Source organism: Teleopsis dalmanni, unplaced genomic scaffold, assembly GCF_002237135.1.
Source record: "Teleopsis dalmanni isolate 2A unplaced genomic scaffold, ASM223713v2 unscaffolded_contig_0010, whole genome shotgun sequence".
NCBI lineage: Eukaryota > Metazoa > Arthropoda > Insecta > Diptera > Diopsidae > Teleopsis > Teleopsis dalmanni.
The window spans coordinates 32,430-42,379 of NW_024031392.1; the positions used below are offsets into that span (position 1 = coordinate 32,430).

The 9,950-nt window shown below is 28.8% G+C and overlaps 1 protein-coding gene across 1 annotated transcript; it reads left to right on the top strand.

Annotated features, from left to right (window-relative positions):
- Positions 1 to 1,113: 1,113 nt before the first annotated feature.
- Positions 1,114 to 5,262, top strand: LOC119662919 (double-stranded RNA-specific editase 1-like). Its single transcript, XM_038072573.1, has 5 exons — positions 1,114 to 1,331; positions 3,930 to 4,209; positions 4,270 to 4,593; positions 4,664 to 4,914; positions 4,978 to 5,262. Exons 1-5 carry the CDS (start codon positions 1,269 to 1,271, stop codon positions 5,188 to 5,190), a joined length of 1,131 nt encoding a protein of 376 aa, XP_037928501.1. The 5' UTR covers positions 1,114 to 1,268; the 3' UTR covers positions 5,191 to 5,262.
- Positions 5,263 to 9,950: the final 4,688 nt, after the last annotated feature.

Consider the following 9,950-nt stretch of genomic DNA (forward strand, 5'->3'; position numbering starts at 1 on the left):
GTTTTTGGTAAAAATAAAGTTAGCTTTAAACTTTGATATCGAAAATGTTAAAATTCGAAAAGGTTACCATCTGTAAAGTTCTAAAAGTCTATGCCATTCAAAATCGAATGAAATCCGCATTATAATCTTCTGAAGTTATCATATAGTATATATATATTGATATATGTATAATATAAATAAATTATTTAAATTAATTATTTAATTTATACATTTATACTAAATTTAATTATTTTAAATAAATTGATTTATAAAATAAATAAAATTTTTCTAAATTATTATTAAAGGAGCAAAATTGTAATACAAAAGAATCTGAATGTTTTTTACTATACGTTTACACTAAGGCTTATAACAATAAATGTGTAGCAATTAGTTATACTTTCCATACAAGGATGTATACATATGAAGTTATTGCGAATTATCTTGAAGCAAAAGTATATAAATTAAATCGAATTTTTAAAGATTTTTATTCAAAATTAAACATTTTTTTAAATTGAATTATATATTAATAATATTTTTCATAAAATTTTCAATTGCTTTTATTTTTTAGGAGTTGAAATACATGAAGTTTAGTTCACATTTTTATATTATTCGATATTTTTTATTACTTCGAGTTTTTTTTTTGTTTCGTTATTCGCTAATTTAACTTTAATTTATATAATTACACATATTATACATGTTTATTTAAATATATTAATATATGTTAACAAAACCCTAGGTGGCAATACTAGAAAAATCATTTTATTTTGAAATAATAATTGGGTTTTACCCAATTCTTCTCAATACAATTATAAGGTTAACTTATTTTATTGACTTGATCAGAAATTATCATTAAGTACCTAATATATTATTTAATTGTTAATCTAAACGTTTAAACAATTACTTGTGGTCTTTATATGACCAAATTTGACCACAAATTGTTTCTTATTACAATTTTCAATGGTAATAATAATTAAGATATGTCATAATCAGCTGTTGTTCCCGTAAATTCATTTTCATGAACTTTTGAATGATATACACAGTGTTGTATTTGCATTTCATATTAAAATTTTGAAAAGAGATGAAAGTATATGTCTAATCGTATAATTTACAAATACAACAGGGACAGATAGGTTTCACGTTTTTGTAATAGTAAGAATGTATAAAAGAGATATCCTTATAAACCCAGATGCAGAATTTTTAGAATAAATGTATCATTAAACATAAAAACTTAAACGAAGAAGGTTCGTTTTAGTGGCGTTACATATATAAAGTTTTGTATATAAAACACAATGGCTCGCAACCGAGGTGCCAGAAAGAATATATCTAAAAAATTTGTGCCTGGAGGAATATATGTAAGTTGTATACAGATATATATAAATATATAATTGATTATGATTAGCTTCATATTAATGCATTTTGCATACATGCGAAAATTGTGCTATTAGAAGTGAAAAGTGATAGTTACGCATTTAAAATATAAAAATAGTTCATTATCTTACTGGTAACTTTAATAATATCTAAATTTGATTTTTAAATGCTATATTTTTGTTAACGAACAGTATCAGCTAATGCCAAGTACAGCAATAAAAAAAACAGATTCTGGTTCCATGAGACTAATGCCAAAAACATAGAAATGTTTTTGCTAATGCATAAGGTACTACGTCTATATTGCTACCAAACAATTGATCATGAAATAAGTTATTTAGTACATGAAATTAATATTAATGCCATAGTTAGATTAAGTAATTTACTTAAATTATAATAGTTTTTTTTATATATATATATATATTATTATATATATTATATATATTATAATATATATATATTATATTTATATATATATCTATATACATATACATATATATATTGTTTTTTAATATCTACACATATTAAATGTTTTACACATTAAAAGAAAAAAATATATCTACATCCAGAAAAGTGTGGTTGATAGCCGTATTAATATATGCAGTTGATAGATTTTTGCGGTGGTTGATTTGCATTACTCTGCCATTTATTTATTGATTAATAATTAGACGATATATATATATATTTCTTTATAATTTCATTTGTGGTGAAATAGTAATATTCATGTTCTTATTTTTCTTTAGAAAATTATCATCCACTTTTAGTTTAAAAGGAATCGAGGGTTTTAAACTAGACAATTCGTTCTTGAAATATCTAAAAAATTTCTATATCTAAAAATTACCTTATCTGAAATAACGTACCTATATAAGCTTTCTTTTTGGTTTTCAACTACTGGTTCTACATATATGTATATATGTAGTATATATTTATATATGTAATACATATATATGTACCAGTTAAACCAGTTATATATATGGACCTGTTGATGACTTTTTCAATGGATTGCTAGTTGCGTATTAAATCGATTGTTTCCACTAAATTTGTAGTTGAGTACATCAGCTAGGCTCTGAGAATTTCATATTAATGTTAAGTTAAAGAGGATGATGAAAAAAAATGTGGTTCTTGCACTCTGATCTATCTAGCTACGTTATCACTCTTTTACATACGAATTTACGCTTATCTGGTTTGTTACTTGCCCTAACTTTTAAGAGTAGCTCAGAGCCATTGTATTTTCGGAATAAAACCTATTAACAAGTGATTGTAAAGAACTTCTTACAGTCTTTCGGTAAGGGACTTTTGTTCGAACTCATTATATATTATTATGTATGCTATATCTCCAATGAAGATATAAAATATAAACTTTAAAGTAGTTGTAGCTTATAAGTTTAAAATTTATTCTATCATGCTGCCAGCAGTTTTTAAATTTCGTCTCGTGCTGTTTCCAATTAAGATAATAATATAGCCTGTGCGCACTCTTTTGATACCAATTACTTTTTTGGAAAAATTCTGTAGAACCAGAATCTTAAAAACGGTAGTTTTATATATTTTAATTTATTATTTATTCAAGTGAAAATGATGCCAAAGGTATATGACACATATATCTACATACACTTAGCAGAAAAACTCTGTGCACAGAAAGTAAATTTTGTTTCAACATATAAAAAATTACTAAATAAATAAATTTTATTTTTTATTAGTACTTTAATTTGTTATCTTAATTTTAAGCTAAAAATTATTAGTAGATTAGTAGAAAAATTATAATAATTAAAAATGTAAAAAATCAGCGCTATCGGTGGCAAAAAAAGTCTGCGTACAAGAGTTTAAAAAGCGTCGAAATATATTAATTTTTCAAAGATATTATATTTTCAGTAACTTGTTGGATAACCTTTCCTTTTTACGAACTTCATAAGTCGTTTTGGTATCGAATTGATCAGCTTCGCAGTCACATTACTGCTTATTTTACCCATTCCGCGTCGCTCACGTTCTTCAGCATTTCTTTGGATGTTATATTGTATTTATGTACCCAACGCACTAGTAAGTCCTATAAATGTTCTCTTGGATTTAAATATGTCGATTATGATGACGTTTTGATTTGCTTGGGCACATTTTAAAGTAACCAAAGCTTTAAAACTTATCTTGTTGTAAAGTTGTTATCTTGTTGAAGTAAGTAATTATTCTGTAACCCCAACTTCTTGGCACTGCTCTTTAAATTGCATTTTAAAACATTTAAATGAGCAACTTTATTCATTATCGACTCAATGAATTCAATTTTCCTTCAATGTCCTTCCAATATCGATTGGGTATTGACTGCAGGAATGTTAAAAGGTATTCCTGTACTAAATTTTCAGCTATAATTAACATAAATATAATAAACATAAACATGTTATGGATAAAGTTGGGGCTATGGTTCAATATAATATATTAGATAAATCAGATATAATATTAGATATAAATTATAGTACAAATACAAATTACAAATTAGATACAAATTATTGTTTGTATATTTTTCAAAATATACCGATTTCGGGATACAATTTATTGATTTATAATAATATAAATAAATTTTTTCAAAATATTTTCTTTAGAATGGTTCAGCCAACAATGGTAACAATAGACAAGAACCAGTGCAGTCGCCAGCTTATCAGCAACCACAATATCTGGTGCAGGAGCAATTTCAATCTCAACTTGTCTTCCAAGAACCTACGGCGGTAGCTATGAACCAAGAGGCTGTGAATAATCAAAACTTCAAAGAAGACGGGCCAGTTGATGAATTAATGTCGGACGCTGCTGAAAATGATGACGACGCATCTTCTTTTAACGAAAATGGAAAACTGAAGTTTTTCTCAACTAGGAAGAAGTTTTCAGGTGTGTTTGATTCGATAAAAAAAAATTACGCTATGTTCCAAATTATGATTATATTTTTAGTTCGAGCAAAGGTGCAGAAAATAAATCAAAATCGCCGTTTGCGCAAAGCTATTATACCAAAAAATGCTATAACGACTTTAAATGAAGTAAAAGGCATTAAAATAAACCATTTTACTATTAACAACAGTATTAACGGTGGGTTCATAGCGATTGTAACTGTTAACGAGCGCAAGTATGAGGCCAAGGGTAATTCAAAAACTGCTGCTAAAAATAATGCTTGCGAGAAGGCCTTACGTGACTTTGTTCTTACTAAAATGGATAAAAAGCCTAAATCCAAAAACCAAAAAGTTCCAAGTGAGGATGTTAATATGGACACTACAAATGGTAAAAGAAAATCAATTTTTACGAATTTCACAAAACTTAAATAACATTTTAATATTTTATAATTAATTAGACTCAGATGGAGCAGATTCACAAGATCCCCATGATGATGACTTACCTATGATTAATTTAGCATCATTTGCCATTCATAAACTTTTCTCAGAGTGGGAGAGTCAGGGTTATTTTGTACCTGAACTTAATCCTTCAGCAAATGGTAATCTAGATCATGTTACAACCAATCCAAAGGAACCGAAGAAAGCTCCAATTCGTAATGATCTACCACTGAATTGGGAAACAATGCACCCAACTACTCTGCTTTGCATGGTTATTAGAAGAATCGAAGTAACAAATAGAATAATACATTAACTATATTTAATTTTTATATAGATGCGTCCGAGTTTGGGTTATAATTATGATGGATTCATTGGCGAAAAAGACAACGTTATGCAGCAAGTAAGTGTGATACTTGATGAACAGGTGTTTACATCAACTGGCCGGTCTAAAAAAGTTGCACGTAGAAATGTTGCTGCAAAAATTTGCAACAAATTGTTCAACACTAATTTTACAACTGAAGAAGAGAAGAATACACTATTTAATTAACTATATAATATTTTAATTTTTATTAAAAATAAGAATGTACTTAACGGAAAAAAAACAGTCAAACAGACATTTAGCAGATATATTAATTAACATATATTATTAATATTATTTTAATTTAATTAACATAATATATTATTAATGCTTGTTTTTTGTATATTTGAGAGTAAATAGATAATTTTGAATAAAACAGGAATATACGGGCATTACACATAAGCTCTATTTGAAAGTTTAATAGTGATGCGGACATTTTTGCATTCGGAGCGCTTATCGCCCTCTTAAATATCAATATTAATCATTATTTTCAATTTAGCTCTAGCTGTGATGTTTTTCAAATAAATTTATTTTTCTAATGAAGTCAATGAGATGCGATAAGTGCACTTTGCAAGATCACTGAAATAACGGCCTCTTAGATCTTCAAACCACTGCGTCTGTAGTCCCGAGTATAAACATGAAATGTGAGTTCTTTTTCCTTTCGCATCCTGTTTCTCTTATTGGATAATTTGATAAGTACTCGACTAATATTTTTCCATAAATAGAATTTTACATTTAAACATTTTTTTATATAAATAATGCACTACTTTAGCTTACAGTGCTCTGTCAGAGATCTGGTGAAAGCAGGATACTATTTTACAATGTCCTGGGTTAATGATGGGTTGGCAAACCATTCAATTTGTTTTTGGCTTTCAAAGATCATCCAATAGTTTTTAATTTGAGGCTATTCCCAGTACCAAAGCTAGTCTGCTATTTGCCCTCTTGTCAGAGTACAGAATGGCTCATATCTAATTAATCATATAATTGTTTTGTGACACAGTCAGTCCATTCGTTGCTTTCATGTTTTTCATGTCCCAGGCTTCCAATTATTGAGATGAGGTAAATTGTTATTTAACAAACCTTAAATTATTTTTTCACAGAATTTAAGGCCAGTAGGTCCACTTTACTTTCAAACATTCTGTAGAGCATACTGCAAGGTGACTGTACAGGTCATTAACGATCATTAAAGTAAAGTACGAATTCTTAAAAAGACATACGATGTTAGCAGCATCTTTAACAGAGTCTTTCAAAATTAAACCATATTTTCCATATATCATGATTCCTATAATTTGGAAATTGATAAATTAGTTTTTAAGTAAAGCTGTTATCTCTGTTTTTTTTTTGTTGTGTCCTCAGTACTTGCATCAGTTAGAAAAGTCTCTCAAGCAATATATTGAACATGAAGAGTTGTCGCTGAGTATTGTATAATAGCAACAAGTTTCACAAAAATTAGCGCTAAATACTATATATTAATATATACCTATATATTAATCTTTACCTGGCAACTAGAAAAGTTTACAAAATTTGCTAAGTCGTCTAGGTGATATAAGCTATGTTTAGTTGTGCATAAATCGCTCAGTCTACTTAAAAGTATAACTAAAAACAGCTCACCTTTACATTTGAAGGCAATTTTAAGGCTTGACTAACTAGAGATTAGAGATTAAGGAATTGTAAGGATGAAAATTTTGAAATAAAAATTGATTAATTTTTATTTAATATATTAATATATTGGTTTTTATTTAGAAACCTACTTACGGGCATTGTGGATTCGAAAAGGATAGAATTTGAAGGAAAGTTAACACTTCCTTCAAATTTTTTAGATGCTTATAAGTAAATCTCTAGAAGCCAGAAATTATAAGGCTGAGCGAGACAAGTTTAACAGGCAACTTTTGATGCTCATAGGTTCATTTTAACGGATTGACCTGAAATAAACATGAAATTAAGAAACTTTGTTTCGAACTTTTATATTTCAGGTTATGATAGCATACTAATAAGCTCAACTCTGTTGTACTGACGAGGAATCCGTTATTTATCTTGGCGATTACATGAAACGTTGCATCAGTAGCGAATTTTTTCGATTAAAAACAATGAAAGACCTCGCTGTGAATCAACTTATTCCACAATATGGTTTCATTCCACAGATGCTTTGGAGCAGCTGGTTAAAGTACGCTGATTCTGAAGTTCACATTTGGCAGGACCCGAGTTCGATTCCTGGTACTTGCAGACTCTAAAAATAATTATTTATGAATAATTAAATACAAAAATTAATTGCAAGACCACGTTGATAGTATCTATATATATAATATAATAATCCTCATATATATAGTATATATATACACCGTTATTTAATGCAATGATTGTACTAATGAAAATTTTTTAAATTTATTACAGTTAAATTTTACTGTAATATTTGCCATTACCTAGCATTTCTCAGTAGCCGTTTAGACCTATTGGAGTTTATTTATTTTTATATATATTCAATATATCCAATGTGGACAGTTGTTTTGTAAAATCATAATATGTTCCCTACTGAAAATCTGTATGAGTATCATCTTAATTGCAACATGCTAATATCTATTAATAATCATCTGGTTGTGATTTGTGATAGCAACAGAATAGTAATAGTCTAAGCAGATGTTATAGGGCATATGTGCTCTACACATATTTTTTAAATTCGTATGACATGTGTATGGTTCAAAGGCTACTGAGATTAATAAGATTGAGTAAGAAAGAAACATGTCCTTACAATTGAATAATCTTAGTAACAATAGCGCGGGTTGAAAAACGATACAATGAGCTGGCCTTAGCATAAGTACACAGATACTTAATGGTTTTAAACAAGATGGAATATAATTCAGCATACGTTTAAAGACCACTTGTCTATTAGGAACAGATTACGATGATTTGTAGGTAAGGTTATTGTAAAATAAAACTAATAATATAAAAAGTAATATAAAAAAATGTGAAAATCTCAGCATTTACCAAAAAGTATTAAGAAAGCAAAGTTCCTATATGTAAAGCGGATGACTTCAATGGAAAGCAACTGTCAAAGAGTTTTTCATGAGGAAACTCCAAACAAGTATATATGCATTTTTATGCTCCACTCCCTTGCATCGCATAGTCCAAATAAGCAAAGCTAAATGTGCTCACTTTTTCCCAACAGCTAACACATCCAAGTGTCGGGCGTAGTATATAAAGTGATTAAAGGCACACATAAATCCATTAAAACACGCCTTTATTAGTTACTTTTAAATGTTTCATCACTCCTACTCGTTACTGTTGTATTTATTGTTGTTGTTGTATTTATTGTTGTTGTTGTTATTGTTGTTGTTGTTGGTTTTGGTTTTGGTTGTAGTCTCGTACTTTTTTAATTGTGTGGAAAATGATTTCACTTATGGAAAAAATTTCATTCTTTATACTTGTCGTCGTTTAATATTTATGACTAACACATGCCACATGCCTTACAAAATGTAACAAGAACTACAACAACAACAACAACAACAACAAGAAAAACAATAATGACTAGAATCATAAGGAGTTCAGCCAAGATACAGTTTATGAGATATTTTTTCATTTTGTGGCTTCACGCATGTTGCTCAGCTCATTCGCTTTTGTTCTAGGAACTCGCTATGTTCCAGCCATTCCCGTAGCTTCTGTTACAGGAGTTTTTCATCATCTTCATTTACTTAACGTTTCCCTTCGATTTAATATGTGTTTGGTTGTGTGTCGCTCCACGTAAAATTTTGTGGCTCATAATTTTGTTCTTTATTTCTTACAACTTTTGGATTTTATCTTCAATAAAGCAAACTTTCGCTGAGTGAAAGGAACAGAGTGAAACATGTAGAAAAATGTAATAACACACTTGACTGTTGGAAGGCAGGGTCTACCACTTTAACCATATAAGCCACAATTTTAAGAGATTTTTCGCGAGTTGCCACACATTATAAAAAATGGTGTGGCACGTGCGGCGCTTCCTGTAAATACGCAAAGCGTCGCATCGGTGATGAGTGATTGTTTTAGTTTTGACGTTTTCGCTTATGCTTATGAGTTTATTCTTATGACACGCATCTCGGAGTGTGTGCGCTAAGGGATGACGATAAAGAGTGGTGCGTCAGGTTGGGGGCTTGTGATAGCTGAAGTGGTTGTGATGGTGGATTATACGCAAAATGACGGTTTGCATATTTCATGAGCAATTAAATTGGTTTCTGTTGGCGGCATTTCCGGAAGAGAAATAAGTGAAACTGTTGTAGCAAATTTATTTGATTTGAATTTTTTTTTTCTTTTTTCCACACTTTTGTGGTTCTTTTAAGTGGAGTATGTGGCGAATGCAGTCAAAAACTAGTAGTTTGGTTTTTTGATATGACTTTACGAAAGATGACCTGTATTGAATAGCAGAAAACGAATAAAATAAATAAGAAACACTTAATTCAAGCATATAATAATGCAGTTTTAAGATAGTTTCAATTTCATTGAAAGTAGAAGGATGAAATATGTTGTAAGCAATTTGCAATAGTTTTAAGTACTCTTTTATAAATAGACATCTTACCGAACATTGTTCACTTTAATAATTATTCATAAATCAGGAGCACCATTATCATTGTTAAAGAAGTACTAAAGTGATTTAATTTTTAAAAAAGCGTATCATAATCCATGTGATTTAATTTGTCTTAGGAAAAATATTTAACAATAAACATTTCGCTTTTATATGTATATTTAAGTTAAGAAGTCAATAATAGCTTTACTCACTTACTTAGTTACTTATTTATATATTTATTTAGTTATTTACTTACTTACTTACTTACTTACTTACTTACTTACTTACTTACTTACTTACTTACTTATTTACTTACTTACTTACTTACTTACTTACTTACTTACTTTCTTACTTACTTACTTACTTACTTACTTACTTATTTACTTACTTACTTACTTACTTACTTACTTATTTA

What these genes read in the sequence shown, in the direction of transcription:
- LOC119662919 (XM_038072573.1), top strand. Translation starts at nt 1,269, where the DNA reads ATGGCTCGCAACCGAGGTGCCAGAAAGAATATATCTAAAAAATTTGTG. An exon ending in TTGTGCCTGGAGGAATATAT is followed by an intron (nt 1,332 to 3,929) that starts GTAAGTTGTATA and finishes TATTTTCTTTAG; the next exon opens with AATGGTTCAGCCAACAATGG. An exon ending in AACTAGGAAGAAGTTTTCAG is followed by an intron (nt 4,210 to 4,269) that starts GTGTGTTTGATT and finishes TTATATTTTTAG; the next exon opens with TTCGAGCAAAGGTGCAGAAA.